General features: G+C 43.1%; 1 protein-coding gene across 3 annotated transcripts in view; it reads right to left on the bottom strand.

Moving 5' to 3' along the window:
* UBR2 (ubiquitin protein ligase E3 component n-recognin 2) overlaps window positions 1–19,195 on the bottom strand; it is a 5,196,118-nt gene that overhangs the window by 3,711,393 nt on the left and 1,465,530 nt on the right. For all 3 annotated transcript variants that reach the window (XM_044061864.1, XM_044061881.1, XM_044061872.1), the window contains exon 13: window positions 2,299–2,398. In XM_044061864.1, the coding sequence (XP_043917799.1) occupies window positions 2,299–2,398 (100 nt within the window). The remainder of the gene's footprint in view (window positions 1–2,298; window positions 2,399–19,195) is intronic.

Raw genomic sequence — 19,195 nt, 5'->3', positions numbered from 1 at the left:
AATCCAGGGCCTCAAAAATCTACCATACACAGAAAGGCTAAAAGCCCTATGCCTCTGCTCGGTTTCATAAAGACTCCTCAGAGGTGACCTCTGTCTGGTATACAAGGTGACCTCGGACCCCGCCTTTGTGGGACTGCTGCATATCCGCAAGTCAAGCTCCACTTCAGTAACCCACACACGCGGCCTCAACCTGGTCTGTGACATCAATAGAACTTGCTGGCGGGACAGATTTGTGTCCCAGAGACTCCCCCATCTATGGAATAAACTCCCTCTCCATATCAAGCAGAGTACCTCTTTTTAAGCACAATCTGGATAACTGGATGGGAAATAGAAAATACATCCCTGGGATTCCACCCATGTTCCTGCTGGACAGGGGCATCAGGTGCTGATTTGTCTACGCATGGGCTAAATTCTTGGCTAGGCTTATAAGGGCCTCAGGGCCAATAGCCTGGTAACTTCCTATGATCCTATGAAGTATTCTCAGAACTAAGTCACTACGGGAATGGAGAAAGTTGATTCTGCCAATACGGCTGACTGCAATTAGGGATACAGACATTAGGCAAAAGGGGGCTGGAGTTTATTGGAGAAAACTGGCAAAAAGACACGGTACTGTTAGCAAATAATTAGACAGGAAAATGTTATAGAATGGGAAGAGGCCAATAATTTATATGGACTGCAGGGCAGAGATTGCCTTCCCTATAAAGAATTGATATCAGAGTATAAGCAAAAAGAAAGAAATACGGGGGGTCCTAAACGAAAGACCATCACTGGTAGAGCTTTTAGGAGAATCTAGAACAGAAGCTGCTGTTAAAAATGTATTATTATTATTATTACAGCATGCAAAACACTACATAACTATAAGAATCAATCAGAGGAGGTTAGAAAGGATTGGGGAAAAGAGATTGGATAAGTAATTCACAAAGAAACAATGGGGGATATATGCATGTCTCCCAAATATGCAACAGAGTCCATAAAATTTAAGATCTTTGCTTGAAGCATTTACATAGGTATTTTTATACCACAAGTAGCTTCCAAAGAATCAAATGTTGGTGGTATAATGGGAAAGAAAGAGGTACGTTGGAACATATTTTCTGGGAGTGTAACAAGTTGACAGACTTTAAAGATTCCCTGCAGACTACTCTGTCATTGATACTGGCTGGATAAATTGGTGTAACTAATGATTTTTTTTTTTATCTATGATACAGAATCAGAATTGCCTAGACAGTAAGGCCTTACTGAGACTAATTATGTGGCTGCCAAAAAATTAATTACTACAAAATAGAAATCAAAGTCTAAATCAATTATGCTAGAAGTACTAAATACAGTAACTGAGATACAACTGGAATTTGGATCTTTAGAAAAGGTTAAGAGCAAATTACATAAAAAATGGAAACTGTGGGAACACATGCAGTGGAGGAATAGGTTTAAAAGAAGGCAAGATTTGAATGATCTATGTAACGAATGACAATGCCTGGATTGATTATAATGGATGCATAATGTCTGCAATTAAAACTGTCACAATGATTTGTTGTCATTTATATAAATGTGGAATTGTGCATGTCATATGTGATAATTTAATAAGGAGGTTTCTTGTTAAAAAAAAAAAAATGAAAATGACTGTGAAAAAGACCTCCTCACATATGTAAAAAGCAGGGTCATTATACCTAAAAAATCAAAACCTGCTCCAGTGAACTATTATTTTGTATGTAAGGCTCTGATTATGTCAAACTAACTCAAGAGCAGAAGACTGACTCAAAACAGCAGGCAACACAAAATACTTGAGCGCTTTAGGAAAAACTGTAATGCAGCTAATCAGACAAAAACTGTAAGAAAGTAGTACAGTAATGTAATGTCTTAGCAGAGATACAGTCAGTGTTACTGTAAAATCAGAGACTAGAACACCCTAAAATATTTAAAGAAAGATAAGGTTAGGCAGCAGATGAATATAGGTTCCTAACTGTCTGAATGGTCATTTTAAGCCCAGCCAATATCCAGAGGTCAAAATCAAACTGTGCACCTTATGTCTATGAGAGAAAGACCTTAACCACTATGCCAAAACCCACTATAAGGATGAGTACAAAGGTATTTTCTGCTTGCTGTGCACTGTACTCTTTATCAGAGTATATATATATATATATATATATATATGCAACTGTTACTTAAGTTGCACTTCCAAACAGCAGTTCATTGCATTTTTGAGAATATCTTTCACTTGAAACTAATAAAGGCGTAGATTAGCACACAAATGTAAAACAACTCTAAATATACCTTCAAAATAAATAAATAAAAAAGACTAACCTGCATACATTTCAGGAGTTCTAAGAAGTTTTCAAACCCTTCTAAAAACTTCTGTCTTGATTTATCTGTCCATTCTGGTGGCTTGCTTATCAAAATGTACCTGTTAGGAAAAAAATAAAGTTCTGTTGTAAACCCCATTTTGAAGGACAGATTATCAAATATGTTTAGAAACTGTATAATAAATATACACAATGAATGAGGAAATATCTGATATGGAGTTGCATAACGTAACACAAACATCTGAGAGAGCTTTCTTGAAATCAGATCAACCAATGGATCACCCTTCCTCCAGTTGAAAGGTACATTTATAAAACAACCTCAACACTTCTGCAGGAACTCTGCATCTTTACAGTGGCAGGCTTAAGTGGCCACAGTTGCAACCTGCCAATCACAGATGGATGAGCCAACCTCATCAACTGAATTATCTTACTAAAAATTACTGCTGCAATGTTTCTATTACAATGTTGGCACTGATACTTTAACATTTTTAATTGGTTAGCAGTAGTTACAGAGGTGAAGTTTCATATGGGGAGGGGCCAGGGGAAATCACTACGAACAGTTACTGTTTTACATCCAAGTTAACTTACAGCTGGTTGCAGCTTTGTCCAGTTACAATTCAGTGATTAATAGTAGATCTGGGGCCCCATACCAGATTTTGCTCCCATGTGGTATGCTCAAAGAGACACCAGCTTCCAATACGTAATCCATCTGTTAAATCTTCTGTTATACAATTTAATTTCAACAAACTGGTTTACTACATAAAATACTCCAACCTAAGTGGCCAGTTCCATGGCACAGAACAATACAGTTTTGGCTCTTAACTCGTATAACCCAGGACTGACAATCAAACCCAGGTGCTGAAGCAACATGTCCAATATATAAGTATACACCATTAATAAGTCAACTCCAGTGATTTGCCGGTTAAGAAATACATAGACGTTTTTCAAAAATCAGTTTAAATACAGACATCATGGAGGGCAGACCCTATCTCCTGCTTGTGTGTTGCTACTGAAGTACTGTGCTTATACAGCAACCTAAATTAATTGCTATGTTGCTTCCCTGTACTAAAAATAAAAATTATGTTCTTATAATGCTAAATTTGCATTATATTCTGTTCATTTTAACCTGTATGGTTACTGGGTCTAAAATCCCAGGCAGGCACATTAGAATCTTTAGATCCGAAGCTCCATCTCCTTTCCTACAATGCTCTGCCCCTTCTGATCAAGTTCCCTACTATAGCTGACCTACATACACGTACAATCCCTCTAACAATGGATAAAGGAATAGACTGAAAGGGTCTCCACAACAGATTTCAGACAGGACTGCAAGGTCCACACTAAGATCAACACATACCACTGATAATTTGGAAGGGAACAGAGGGAAAGATGTTTGAGATGGACTGAAAATACAACACTGGATAAAAAGTTATATACTCACTGTAATACTAGATCCATGTTGCCTTCTTCCATCCATCACAACATGAGGGACAGTGCCCCCATACAGACAGAATGGGTGGTATCGAGAGAATACTCCTCAAAATGTTGGAACCCAAAAGATGTACTACATCTGGACTGAATGTCAAGCTTGTAATGATGCACAAAGGTATGAGAATTAGACCACTGAGTTGCTGCACAATCATCTAAGGAAGCATGACCAAAGAAGGCAGTTGAGGCAGCAACTGCCCTAGCAGAGTGAGCTTTTGGCTTAACAGGTACAGAGACACCTTTCTTGGAATAAATGAAGGCTATGCAATAAGATAGCCATCTGAACAAAGTCACCTTGGAGATTGGTTACCCATATTTAACTCTAAAGAAAGACATAAGAAGTAAATCTGACCTTTCTGACATGTTTGGTCTTTTCCAAACAGAATCTCATTTGGTGATAGAGGTCTAAATAATGCAACATATATTCGCCCTTGCTACTGAAATTTGGGGAAAAAAATGGCAAATGAATTGATTCACACAGATACGACTCAAACCACCTTAGGCAAGAATGAGGTATTTGTCCACAAAGAAAAAACATCTTTTGAGGGGAGATCTATGCCTGGCATACAAAGCATCATCAGACTCCACTCTGATGGACCTCCTGCATATCCACAAAACAAAAAGCACCAGAATTACCCATTCTAAAGACTTAAACATTGCCTGTGATATAAATAGGTCCTGCTGGAGAGAGAGGTATGTATCCCAGAGACTACCATGTCTATGGAACAGGCTCTACATCACGTGAAGCAAAGCTCCTCCCTAATCCAATTCAAGTGCAACTTGGACAACTGGAAGGGAAACTGGAAATTCATCCCTAGTTTGGCACCTGTGTCTCTAATGGAAAAAGGTAACCTGTAAATGGTCCATCTCCCAAACCACCACTTACACTTATCAAGGGTATCATAATTTGTCAGAGATTTGGGATGCATGGCTAGGCTTAAAAAGGCCCTTGTGGTCATTAGCCTAGTAAACACTATGAACATATGAACCTATTATGAAAGACAAGATAGGGTGGACTGCAAGTCAAGGCTTGAAGTTATGAAACTTTTCTGGCTGAGGTAATTGCCACTAAGAAGACACCCTTCCAAGAAAGCTACTTTAAGTCTACAGTAACTGCTGACTTGTAATGGGCCCTGGTCAGGGCTTGAAGTAGAAAAAGCAAATCCCAAGGAGGAATCTGATCCCTTACTGGAGGTCTGAGCAAAAAGGTACCCTTCAAAAAATCTGTAGACAATTTCATATGTGCAATAGGAATATGGTTTTGACCAACTTGAAAGTTTGAGATGGTTGCCAACTGAACCTTGACAGAAGAGTAACTGTGCCCAGAGTGAAAAATCCCAGCTTCTTCTTCTTTCAGCTTTTCCCGGTTAGGGGTCGCCACAGCGGAACTCCAGTCCGCTCATGATTGGCAGTGGATGTTTACGGTGCCGAGTTGCCAGCCCAACGCCCAACCTTCAACAAAGGCACACCCATTCACGCTTGTACCTACTTGCATGTCTTTAGCTAAAAAGTCAGTGGAAAAGGGGCCAATGTCCTCAGAAGTGGTCTAGATGGAGAATCTTATCAACTTATGTACATAAACCTTCCTGGTAGAGGACTTCTGAGAAGAGGAAAGGATACACACAACTCTCTTATAAAGCTTGGGATCTCTGGTCATCAATGGAATTGGGGGAAACAAGCAGTCAACCTTTAGGATTTCAAATTTGGGTGAGGCTGTCTTGAGGGAAGGGATATCAAATTTAGAAAAGGATTTGGAACCCAAGGAGGTGAACAGCTGAGGACACAAGAAGGGGAACCATACTTGTCTGGGCCAGATGGGGGCTATGAGGATTACAATCACTAACAGAATTTCTGTACAAATTTAATTATCAAGGATGTTGAAGGGTACGTGTACAAGGGACGTGAGTATCAGGAATGCAGAAGAGCATCCCCCGGTGGCTGTCACTTGAGGGACAGAGGATCTGTCTAAAAAAGATGCTGCATTTGGTAGGGAGTGAGGTCACAAACAGATAGCACCATAGCTGACCCAGTGGATGAAAATGTGCCTCCACTGACAGACTGAAGGACCAATTGTGAGACATCAGAATGCTCCTGCTCAGACTGTCCTCTAGAATGATGGATCCCCTTGAATGTGCACTGCTATCAGTATGTGTTGCAAGGACACTGCCCAGTGATACTCCTTCACAGCCTCTCTATATAGAGGATAAGATCAAGTTCCCCTTTGCTTATGTACTAAACCACTACCATGTTGTCAAATCTGTATGGCAATTGCATCTTTGAGAAGGGAGTCTTTATAGGCCAGCAAAGCTAGGAGGTTACTATCATCTCCAAAACAATCATATGAAGATAGACCTCTGAAAGGGACCAGATACTTTGGCCTGTCTTCCCTTCAAAATAACTCCCCCATGGGAAAGGGGACAGTTCATGGTCACTGCGGCATTGGACTGAGGGTAAACAAATTGACAATCTATGGAAACCTAAACTGACATTGCCCATCAAGAGATGTTATGACAGAAAATGATGGGAGATGCTCAATAAAGGTCATGGTGTGAGTTACTAGAGACCAGTGAGCTGAAAGTCACCTTAAGAACCTTCATAAAGAACCTGTCTAAACAGACAGGACAGAATAAAGTGGCCATTAGATTGAGAAGACAAAGGATCTAGTAAGTTGGTGGCCTCTACAGTAGAAGAACTTGATTATCTTGAAGTTGTAGGGATAATAACCTTGAGGAAATAGCCTGGTAGTCTGACTGGCAGTGTCCAGATGTCAATAGATAAAACTTTAGAGCTTGAACAAGCTCCAAGTAGGACTTTTAAAAACTGACTGGAATGCCCAAGGACAGGAGCAGCTAAGTGTAAGAAGTCCCTCAGCTAAGTGTAAGAAATCCCTCACCTGAAACAACAATGCTCTTGAGGTTTAAGAACCCAGTCATCCAGGTAGGGAAACGCCAAGAAACCCTGCAGCCTTAGCCCGGTTGCTACCACTGCCAAGACCTTGGTGAGGACCTGGGTAGGGGCTGGCTGGTCAATGGTTAGGCCAAATTAGCAGTGCTCAAAGTTAGTAGTGACTAGCTTTCAACCTCTAGCACCAGAGTCTCATAGAATGCCTAACTATCTTTATATGTCACCAAGCATCTTTGAGATCCACTGTGTACATCCAATTGTCCATCCTCAGAAGAACAGACTGCAACTGTCAACCTTTCGGAACTTGGCTTGTTTTGTGAAAAGGATTAGCTGACTTGGGTCCAAAACAGACATGAGGGTCTTGTTTTTCTTTGGCACCAAAACACATCCTGAATAGATCATGGATCCTATCTGGTTCTGAGGGACATCTTGGATGACTCATTTAAAAAAAACAGTTTCTGAATCGCTGCAGCTGCTTTCCTCCTTTGATGGGGTGGCAAATCTGGAAGGGGGTTTTGTCTTAAATATAAAAGTAAACACAAAGGGAATGGTGTTGTCTCTGGAAATGAGACTCAACACTCTGGTACTTCACATGATGACCTCCCAAAGTTATGGGCAGAGAGCCAAGCACCCCGGACTGACACCAGAGTGCAGCAGCCAGGAAATTTTCAGTAACACTGGAACAGCTTGCCATTAAAAAGTCCTCTCAAGCCCTGATTCTGTGGACCATCACTACCCTGTAAGGTGGCATCAATTAAAGTTACCCCCTCTACCTCGGGGTGCACTTTTACCTGCAGTGTCCTGGGAAACTGTTGGAATTTGCACAAAGTACAGATGTGTGAAATATAACACTAAATGTCCCTCTCTTCACTGTTGCAGCATTCCTTACAGTAGGAATCCCCTGCTTAGAGCAGCCCAACATCCGGCCAGTAAAACAAAGCCTTAGGTTGCAATAGGGACATCCTATGTCACATGTACGCTCCCCACTCGTGGCATAGGGCATAAAGGTGACATACAGACATACCTTCTTCAGAACTGAAAAGCCCAGGAGTAAAAAAGTCCAAGAAGAAAAAAGGAACATGTGCATCCAGAAGGAGAAAGTACCAGGGGAGGGGGGAACAGAACAAATACTGCAACAGTGAAGAGAAGAACATCCTACTGTTATAGTAAGAATTTACACAACTGTACTATGTTCTTCCATATCACTGTTGCAATATTAATTACAGTGGGGAGAGTACAAAAGCTCAGGAGAAAAGGTAGGAGAAGGAAGGTCCAACAGAGCCTTCAAGGAAGTTATGCAGGATACCCCTGGCAAATCTGGCTCTAGCCCTGGAAAACACATCCAGCTTATAGTGGTTGGTATAAGTATGCACAGAAGTCCAAGTAGCTGCCTCAAGAATGGAGGAGGTATACAATCCTTTGAAAAAAGGCACCAACAAGCAGCCACAGTCCTGGTAGAATAAGCCCTAATAGAACAAAGGCTTCTCCCGTGAAAAGAGCAACAAAAGGAAATGGCATTAGAAATCCATGAAGAAATGCTTTGCTTTGAAACAGCCAAACCTGAAAACCTAGGAAGAAAGGAAATAAAAAGTTGCTCAGATTTATGAATGGATTTAGTTTTATCCAAATATCTGACTGGTCTATGCAAATCTAAGATGTGAAGAACTGTCTTGATTGCAGAGAAGAGAAAAAAGTGGGCAGATGAACAGATCGATTAAGAGACAACTTTAACTACCTTAGACAAAAAAGAATTGGTATGAAGAAACATCCTGCTCTTATGAAAAACTAAAACAGGAGGAACAGCCAAAAGGGCTTGCAGCTCATACACTTGTCTGGCTGAGGTAAGGGTCAAAAGAAGTCTTCCAAGAACAATGCTATAAAGAAACTAATGACGCAGGCTCAAAAGGAGCCTGACTCAATTTTTCCAGAACAAAATTATGGTCCCAGGAAGGAGGAATAGGATTCCTGGGAGACTTAATATGAAGGACACCTTTAAGAAATTGTTTGACCTCAAATCTAGAAGTCAAAACCAGAACTATCTGACAGGTGGGCTTTAACAGAAGAGTATGCCAACCCAGCACCGTGCAATTTGCACAAATAAAAGAGAACTAAAGGAACTTCCACAGAAAGTAGATCCAGGTTATGAGCAAGACCCCAAACAGAAAATCTCTTCCATTTGGACAAACAAGATTTGCTGGTAGTGGATTTCCTGGCCTCCTGCAGAACCTGATGCACATCCTCAGAAAAAAGGTGCCTACAAGAGATCAAAACCCTATCAACCACATCGTCAGCTGAAGAGTGGACAAGAAGGGATAGATGACAAACCTCTTGTCTTGTGTGAGTAGGTCCATCCTGTGAGGTAACTTGTGATGATTGCCCTTGCTAAATATAGAAGAAAAAGGGAACCAATGCTGTCTGGGCCAAAAGAGAGTCACCAACAAGATTTTGGGAGTATCATCTTCTATTTTGAACATGACTCTCAGTATGAGAGGAATGGGATGGGAGTCGCAAAGAAACATCTCCTTCCAGGAAAAAGATGGGGCTTCCACCTTCCAAGCCGGAGGACATGGGACTCTGGCGCAAAAGACAGGAAGTTGTCTCTTCAGACAGGAGACAAAGATCTACCTGATGAGTGCCCCACTGCTGAACAATGTCCATCTCTGTGAAGCATCCACTCATGAGTTTGTGTAATGGACCTGCTCAGAGAGTCTGCCACAATATTCTGATCTGAAGGAAAACAATCAGCCTGAAGAGTTGCCTGATACTAGACCCCAAACCTGAAGAGCTAGTCTGCACAAGAGCCAAGATCATGCCCCCCTTGCCTGTTAGTGTACCACATCACTGTGGTATTGTCTGTGAAGACTTTGAGGGGCCCTGAAATGAAAAGAGAATGAAAGGCCTGATGGGCCAGGAGAATAGCTCTCATCTTTAATACTGATATGGTCCTCCTTCTGATGAAGAGACCAAAGGCCTTGAACTTTCAGAGGGCCAAAGGAAGCTCCCACCCCATATCTGAGGTATCTAAAAAAGAGAGTTTCTGAGTGGGGGTGGAGGATGAAAAGAAGCCCTAGGTTGAGGGATAATTGGCAAAGCCACCACTGAAACTCCAGCTTGAGGTATGAGAGAAAAGGAATCGGACAGTCTAAAGGATAAAAATGCTGAAGCCAGACTGACTTGAGGAAACAATGGAGCTTTCTCATATGACGTATGGACAGAGGAAGCATAGGAATGGTGGAAGCCATGCATCCCAGAGCCCTTAGAAACTCTCTAGCTGTAATGGAGGCCAGGGGAAGAAGGGATTGAACAAATGCAATCCAAGTTAAAGCCTTGGGAGGAGGCAGGAATGCTAGCATTGGAATAGTCTGGAGCCTGCACCAGAGAAAAATAATCCTGAGGAGTACGGAAGGATTTTTGGAAATTCACTGTAAATCCTATGCTTTTGCCAGAGGCAAATAGCACAGTGAAGATGCTGAAGAATTATTTTTCTGGAGAGGAAGCATGAATGAGAAGATCATCCAGATAAGGAAACATCTGTATTCCCCTCATCCTGTAAAAAGCAATCACAAGAGAAAGGTATTTGGTGAAGACCCTTGGGGCAGTAGAAAGGTCAAAGGGCAAAGCAGAGAACTGAAAATGTAAGGAAGCAGCAGAAAAACATAAAAACTTCCTGAAAAGGGGATGTAAAACATAAAAACTTCCTGAAAAGGGGATGTACTACACCTGATCATCACAAACATGGGGACAAAATGCTCCACACCGGAGGTATACCCCTCACTAGTGAGATCTGACCACAAACTAATCACCCTGGATATACATATATCCCACCACCACCCCCAGCACAAAAGACAGTGAAAAACTTCTCAAAAGCAGACTTCACTCTTCTTAAGACTGAGATGGTATCCTTTAAGCCCACTGGGCCTGTGGATACCACATCCCACAATGCCGAATCCTTCACAAATGCTTTCTATGGACATCTCCAAGAATGCATGGATCATGCAATCCCACATAAATCCAAGTTCCTCTCCACCAAAGGCAAGCATCCTGTCTGGTGGACCTCAGCCATTAACAAACTGTATAACAAAAGAAGGAAGCTACTGCACGACAGAGCAAAATCCCATAAAGGGAAGACATCTCTGATCAACATTAGCAGAAAACTACGTTCTCTCATAAAAACATCCAAGGCCAACTTTGAGAGAAAAATCGCTAAAGACACTAAAGATAACCACAAAGCCTTCTTCAGCTATGTTAGAAACCTGGGCAGAAACCCTCAGATATGCTCAGAGTTAGTTCAACAACAACAAAAAATACACTGAACCCACAGATATTGCCAACATTCTGGCTGACAGGTTCAGTGCAAATTTCTCCCCTCCCTCACCCCCAAAAGAATAAATACTTATCCCAGCTGAATGTAATCTCCCTGTCATCTCAGATGTCCAAGTGAGAACTGCCCTCAACAAAGCTAAAAACACAGCATCAATGGGACCTGACGGTATCCCGGGTTGCGTGCTACGTGAACTCCAAGAGGAGCTAAACCCGCACATAAAAATGCTATTTAACCTTAGCCTTACTACAGGATATGTACATGAACACTGGCATACAGCAACAGTGGTCCCACTCCAAAAAGGGGGCACCTCTACAGACCCTGGGAACTACCACCCCATAAGCTTAACCAGCCTGGTCTGCAAAGCTATGGAAAGAATCATTATGGAACTCAAACAGAGACATAGGGGACCTACAAACACTTGACCCCACCCAGTTCATCTTTGTAAAGGGCAGATCCTGCCTTTTGAACCTGGTTGACTTTTTCGAAACAGTCACTAGAGACATTGATGAGGGCAAAGCAGTCCATACAGCCTACCTGGACTTGGCTAAGGCCTTTGACACAATACCCCACTCAGGCATCATAGATAAGCTCAACAGCTTAAACGTAAACCCTTATGTCACTAGATGGGTTGCAAACTGGCTAAAGAACAGAACCCATAAAGTTAAAATCGCTGGAGCAATGTCAGACTCAAAGCCAGTCATAAGTGGTGTCCCACAGGGATCTGTCCTGGGACCCCTCTTGTTCGGCATTTATTTCTCAGATGTTAAAGCAAACATGGGAGGGCTGTGGCTGACAAAGTTCGCAGATGACTGCAAACTAGGCGCCATAGTCGATACACCAGCGGACACATACATCCTACAAAAAGGCCTCACAGAAACGGACAACTGGTGCCGGAGTCACGGCCTTAAACTAAATGCCAAAAAATGTATAGTCATCCCCTTTGGGAAAAATAAAGTACCCACAAATTATCACATAGACAGCAACCCACTGAGTACAGAAAAAGTAATCAGAGACCTAGGGACCCAAGTCGACAGCAACCTCTCATTTGACACCCACGTTGCCAAAGTGGTTAGAAAAACATTCTACCTTGCACACCTTATCATGAAGGGATTCTCATCCAGATCCAAGGATGTCATTGTACCCTTATACTCCTCCCTCATCAGACCCATGATTGAGTACAATGCCCCATTTGGTATGTACCTCACCTGGCATTTGCAACAGCTGGAGAGACCACAAAAGTACCTCACCAAGAGGATCAAGGGTCTCCAACATATGTCTTATTCTGCCAGACTAAAGAAACTCCAGCTCTATTCAGTAGCATACCGCCTGCTCAGAGGTGATCTCTGCCTGACGTACAAGGCCATGTCCAATCAGGAACTGATGGACATGCTCCACCTCAAAAAATCCAAATCCATCAGGACCATGAGAGCTAAAGACTTAAACCTCGGCACAAGTATGAATAGGACATGCTGGAGGGATAGATTCATAACCCAGAGGCTTCCCATGCTTTGGAACAAGATCCCAGTTCATGTTAGGCAGAGCCCCTCACTGACTCTCTTCAAGAGAAATCTTGATGAGTGGATGGGAGATCGTAAGTTTACCCCAGGCGTCACATCTGTGTCACTACTAGACAGGGGCACAATAAACTAATTCTATTATATAAGGGGACCTTCATTGTGTCACTACTAGACAGAGTCACAGTATTCTAAATCTATTCTGTGCATTTTTGTACCATTTCATGGGGTGGTGAAAGCCACATCACTATGGCTAGGCTTACAAATGCCCCAGGGCAGATAGCCTAGTACTAAACTATGAAACTATGTACAGCCATACTGAGAAAGGCATCCTTGAGATCCAGGGAGACTAGGAAAGCCGGAGGAGGAAATAAGGTTTGAAAAGATACCATCCAAAAGAAAGGAACCTTCAAAAAGTGTCAAGTTGGGAGAGATCCAGAATGGGCCTCCAGGTGCCTTCTTTCCTGGGAAACAGAAACATTCTGGATTAAAATTCCTTCCCCTTTTGAGGAACTGAAACTGCTTGGATGGTTCATCGAGACAAAAGGCTCCAAACATCATCTGGATAAACGGGTAGCTGTTCCTGAGGAGGTTAGCGAATGCCCAAAAGAGGAGGGGAAATGGATTTCCAAACCATTTAATACCACTGACAAATGATGGATACAACCCAAGAATCCTGAGTGCTCCTTAAACAACTTGGAAGGGACATGGAAAGACAGAGATAGAGGAGCTTGGCTGAGGAGGGTGAGAAAAAGACAGTCAGAACCTGGCTTGTCAGAAAAAGCGACTTCTGAGCTGTAGGAGTTTGACTATTCTTAGCAGAAGGTGCCCTTCTACCATCCTTTTTACCTTTGGGAGGAGGGCCAGACCAGCTACAGGCAAAGGCAGACATCACAGGGTAATTCCTCTGAAATGTGAGAACAAGGGAAACAAAAATATGTTTTAATTCTTACACAGCCTTACCCCTTTCCTGAAGAGACTTAAAAAGCTCAGCAGCTGCAGAACCAAGAGATTTTTTATTATCAAGAGGCGTATCCATCAGCTTGACCTTAATATCATCAGGCAGAGGCTGAAGATGAAGCCAGGAATACATCCCTCAACACAGAACTAAAGGTAGCAGCTCTAGACAAGGCATCAGTTGAGTCATAACTACATTTAATGGAACAGCAAGCCACTTGAGAAAAGGACCCTAGCAAAGAAAGAGCTGAAGCCCTCCCCGCAGGGTAAGGAAGGTCTGAAATAACCTGAAAAGCCTTAGAAAGAAGGGCCAAAATATACCTGGTCATATGGGTCTGGTAATTCACAGCCCTAATGGCCAGACTAGCACCAGTACACAATTTCTTACCAAACCTCTCCATGGTTCTACTGTCATTGTCAGACGGAGCAGCTCGGTAGAAGCAACAAAAGGGTCAGCAGAGGAACACTTACAAAGAAATTTACAATCATCAGGCACCTCATAAAATCTATCAGGTTTTTTAGCAGCTGGGGGCTGGGAAGCTGCAGAAAAATGTATCTAACAAGGCAGCAAGAACAGGAGGAATAGCAGATGGCTTGGGAGACTCCATTTGAAGAAGCTCATAATACTTCTTGTGAGCAGCAGAGACCTGGGTACAGTCCCACTTAAACTCCATCATACAGGAAACTGTATCCTCAAAATAAATATTCTCTAAAGGAGAATCAGGACGGGAATCTGAAATAAGAGGCCAAGGATTCCTCATCAGATGAAAAGTACAGTTTTGTACCTACCATAAATGTAGATGTTTGAGTGCTAATACAGCTGCAGTAATCACATATGGGTTCTCTGCCATCAGGCGGGTCCTCGGTCAGCCGAATTCCAAAGTCTAGGTCTGGCATCGGTTGTTGTCGCTTTCTCTCCTGACGTCAGTGAGGCAGGGGTATATAAGACACAGCCGACGCCATATTCTTCAGTCTTTCTTGCCCCAGATGTCAGGTGCCCCCAAAAGGAAGGCAATACATAAACTATATTTATATATACATGCAATGCAATATAATCAAAAATCAGTAGTTGCAAGCAAATACACCATAGAAGGATAACCCAATCAGGTTGTATGAAGAGGGGTTAGGCCCTAGGCCTTTACCAAGAGGGGAAGGAGGGAGGGAAAACTGTACTGCAGCTGTATTAGCACTCGAACATCTACATTTATGGTAGGTACAAAACTGTACTATATTCATCGTGCATACAGCTGCAGTAATCACATATGGGTAGAATCCCAAAGCTACGCACAGGGTGGTAGGCACTAGGTGGAACTGGGATGAGCCAGAATGCCCTGCAACACAGCAGTGGCAAAGCCTGCTCTAGTTTTGGAATATAAAGGCAGGTGGTAGTGTTTTGTGAAGGTATGCACAGAACTCCAAGTGGCTGCCTCCAAAATATCTTTGGTAGGAACTCCTCTGAGAAAGGCCGTAGAGGTAGCTGTGGCCCTGGTGGAGTGGGATCTGATGCCTGTAGGGACAGATTTTCCATGATAGGAGTAACAAAACCGTATGCAGTGGCCTATCCATTTTGAAATTGTCTGTTTGGTAACTGGCTTCCCTTGAGCTCCTACAGCATAGGACACAAAAAGTTGTTCTGATTTCCTGAAAGGCTTTGTTCTGTCCAAATAATAACGTAGCTGTCTATGGATGTCTAAGGAGTGTAGCAGCCTTTCCCCTTTGTTTTGAGGATTGGGGTAAAAGGTAGGTAAGTGTATGGCTTGATTTAAAGCTACCCTGGATACCACTTTAGGCATAAATGACGGGTTGGTTCGAAGGGAAACCCTGTCCTGATGGAAGATAAGAAAGGGCTGCACAGCCATGAGGGCTTGTAGTTCCGAAACCCTACAAGCTGAGGTAATGGCCAGAAGGAAGGCTGTTTTCCAGGACAAATATTGCAGATCTGTTGAGGCAGCTGGTTCAGAGGGAGGCAATGTTAATTTTTCTAGAATGTAATTAAGATCCCAGGCTGGTATTGGTTGTTTCCTTGGTGGTCTCATATTCTTAGCCCCTCTGAGGAACTGTCTTAAGAGTGGGTGAGAGAATAAGGGTGGATCAGTGTTGAATTCTGCAGAAATGGCTGAGGCATGGATTTTTATGGAGGAAAATGAAAGTCCACTGTTCAGCAGCTCAGCTAGATACTGTAATACCTGAGGCAAATTCAGTTTTCTAGGGTCCTGGCCTTTTTTCTCATTCCAAGAGCAAAACAGTTTCCATTTTGCGGAGTAATCCTTTCTAGTAGATGGCCTTCTGGCCTCCAAAATGACATCCTGCACCTCTTTGGGGAGTAGGGTCTGTTGTGGTGCTAAGGAATTTTCCATGCAGCGAGATTGAGTGTTTTCAGCTGACTGTGAAGAGTTTTGTAGTTGTGCTAAGTCAGCAGAAGAGGCATTAGAGGTAGGGACCAGGGAGGAGTATGTGTTAGGCTCCTCAGGAGTGGGTACCAGTGTTGTCTTGGCCAGTTTGGAGCAATCAGTATCATCTTCGGTCTGTCTACTCTTGCTTTCAAGAGTACCTTGGGCAGAAGAGGCAGAGGTGGGAAAGCGTAAACTGTCCATGCTGTCCAGCTGAATGAAAGGGTGTCCACTCTCCAGGCCTTTGGATTAAAGGTCCTTGAACAGAACTTTTCCAATTGATGATTCCTGTGGGAGGCGAAGAGATCTATGTCTGGCCTCCCCCATGCTTGGATTATCTTTATAAACACTTGAGGATGCAACATCCATTCGTGTGGATCTGTCATATTTCTGCTTAGATTGTCTTGCCAGCGTGTTTTCCAAACCTGGCAAGTACTGTGCCTGAAGTTCGATTTGCCATTCCAGAGCCAAGTTCCAAAGTGTCATGGCTAGTTTGCACAGGGGGTATGAATGTGTTCCTCCTTGTTTGTTTATGTACCACATTACTGTGGTGGTGTCTGTTCTTATCATAATTGCCCTGGATGCAGGAGGTCCTTGAAAGCTGTAATTGCATTTATCACTGCTAGCATTTCTTTCTGATTGATGTGAAGGTGCTTTTCCTTTTGGGACCATTTGCCCTGAATGCACCTGTCATGTGCTCCCCCCAGGCGTAATATGAGGCATCTGTTGTGATGACTTGATTTGCTTGAGGCTTGCAGAATGGGAGACCTGTGTTTGTTTGACATGCTTGGGCCCACCATAGAAATTCCTTTTGCAAACATGGAATTATTGGTATTATTGTTTCCAAACTGTGGCTGTGTTGAGACCATAGGTTTTTTAGGTACCATTGAAGTTTCCTCATATGCAACTTTGCACATGGGATTAAAAGAATGCAAGATGCCATGAAGCCCAGAGCCTGCAGGATTTTCCTTGTAGTAAGCCTGGTACAATTTGCTAGTATTTTGAAGTACTGCGTTAGTTGCCCCTGTTTTTCTGGCGTAAGATAGGCCATCTGGGTGTTTGTGTCCAAGTTGCCACCCAGGAAAGTTATTTTCTGAGATGGTGTTAGCCTGGATTTCTCTTTGTTGGCTGTGTATCCCAGGGAATTCAGTAACCGTGTTACATAAGCTAGATGTTCCAGAAGTATGTGCTTGCTGTCCGCTTGGATCAGGCAGTCGTCCAAATAAGGGTAAATTTGTATCCCTTGAAGTCTGCAGTAGGCAATTACTGATGCCAGGCATTTCGTGAATACTCTGGGCGCAGTAGATAAGCCAAAGGGCAATGCAGAGAATTGATAGTGGATTGAACCTGCAAGAAATCTGAGGTATCCTCTGCAGCTTTGTCTGATTGGGACATGCAGGTATGCCTCCTTGAGGTCCAATGTTACCAGCCAAAACTCCTTGCCCAGCATGGGAAGAAGCTGCTGTAATGTGAGCATCTTGAATTTTGGTACGAGTAAGAATGTGTTTAGGATGGATAAGTCCAAAATGGGTCTCCAGTCGGTTCCTTTCCTTGGTACCAGAAATAGCCTGGAATAAAAACCTTGACCTTGTTCGTGAGTAGGTACCTCTTGAATAGCTTTCATGTCTATGAGCTTTGAAATTTGTAGTTGTGCCTCTGCCCTTTGATTGTGTGGCAGGGTTTGGCATGCCTCTCATTTTTGGAAGAGTGTGAAAATGAAATCTGTAGCCTCTGTTTAACGTCCAGGATCCATTTGTCTGTTGTGACAATATGCCAATTTCTTATAAATAATGCCAGCTTTCCTCCCAAGGGTGCTGCCAGCTTAAACTTGCTTGGCATGGAAAGAAGGAAGTCATTGGGTTTGTTTCCTGTATTGTTGTGCACTGTCTTCGCCACCTCTTGATGCTGGAGTTTGCCATTGCCTGCCTCTATATGATCCTTGTGATTGTCCTCTGCCCCTTGTGCACCTGTATCTACCTCTTTGGGGCTTGTCCGTGGCTGGAAAGGACCAGTTTTTAGAAGGCCAATTTCTGCTAAAACGTGGTGGTTGAACCTGTAGAAAAGCTTTGACAGTTTGCATAGATTTGGCTTTTTCTTCCATTTTCTGTAGTATCTCCTCAGCATTAGTACCAAATAGCACATCCTTCTGTAAAGGAGCATCTAGTATTTTAGCTTTCACATGATCAGGCAAGCTTTGTTCCCTAAGCCAGGCATGTCTACGAATGACTGATCCTGTAACAGCAGCTCTACTTGAGGCCTCTAGGGCATCATAGCCACATTGTAAGGTGCGTTTCCCACTTGTTCTGCACTATGCATCATATCCTGCAACTCCTTCAAATCTGGTTGTTCAGGTTGAGACATTTTATTTCTTAATTGTGATAACAGAAACTGCTGATATTTAAGCAAACTGACAATTTAAGTCCCTCATGGCTAGGTTGGCCGAGGTATATACCTTTTTTCCCCACCTTTCCAAGGATCTTGACTCTTTTTCAGAAGGTAGTGGATTCTTAGCAGTAGAGGCCTTCATTCCCTTGGGACCTTGAGAAATGGTTTCAGGGTCAGCATTATGGCTTTTGTAAAGAAATTGGTGGGAGTTAGGAACTCTGTAGTACCTATCAGGCTTGACTGGGGCAGGAGGCAGGGAATCCTGATTAAGGCAAGCCTCCGAATAAACATCATCAAGTATGTCCAAGACAGGAGGTATCGCCAGAGGTCTGTGTTGAGGTAACAAAAGAAATTCCCTAAGTCTTTTCCTGGAATCAGAAAAGTCTTGGCCTTCCCAATGGAAGTGTTCCCTCAAGGTGTGCAAGGTTTCCCCAAAAGAAAAATCCTCTGGAGGAGATACAGAAGGAATGGACTGCTCTGCATCAGAATCTTCAAAAGGGGAGTAAGCGTGCTCCTCTACATCAGAATGTTCTGAAAAAATGGAGCCCTGATCAGAAGAGGGAGACTCTTCCTCCACTCTGGGTCTCTTGTCTGGAGGGGGTTGGGAACCCCTGATAAGAGTAATTAAATCCTCAGCCATTTTAAGCATCTGCTTTTTAGGCATGGGGCCTGGAGATGGGCCCTGTGCAACAGGCCTCTTGGGATGCCTGGCTGATTTGAACTTAGTAAAGGCCTTAATGGAAAAGGAAGATGAGGGTCTAAAGACACCATGGGTGGAAGTGGCCTGTCCACATTAGGAGGCTCAACGCTCACAGTGGCTTCGGTGGTTGTAGTCTGGGTATGGGCCGAGGTACCTGCGGTCTCGGTTACAGAAGACACCGCCAAAGAAGTGTCGTCGGTAGTCAGGGACTGCATAGGCGTCTTGCTGAGAACCGGACC

This window comes from Protopterus annectens, chromosome 1.part0 (assembly GCF_019279795.1).
Source record: "Protopterus annectens isolate FY-2018-M chromosome 1.part0, PAN1.0, whole genome shotgun sequence".
NCBI classification, from domain to species: domain Eukaryota; kingdom Metazoa; phylum Chordata; order Ceratodontiformes; family Protopteridae; genus Protopterus; species Protopterus annectens.
This window is presented reverse-complemented; position numbering and strand designations above follow the sequence as displayed.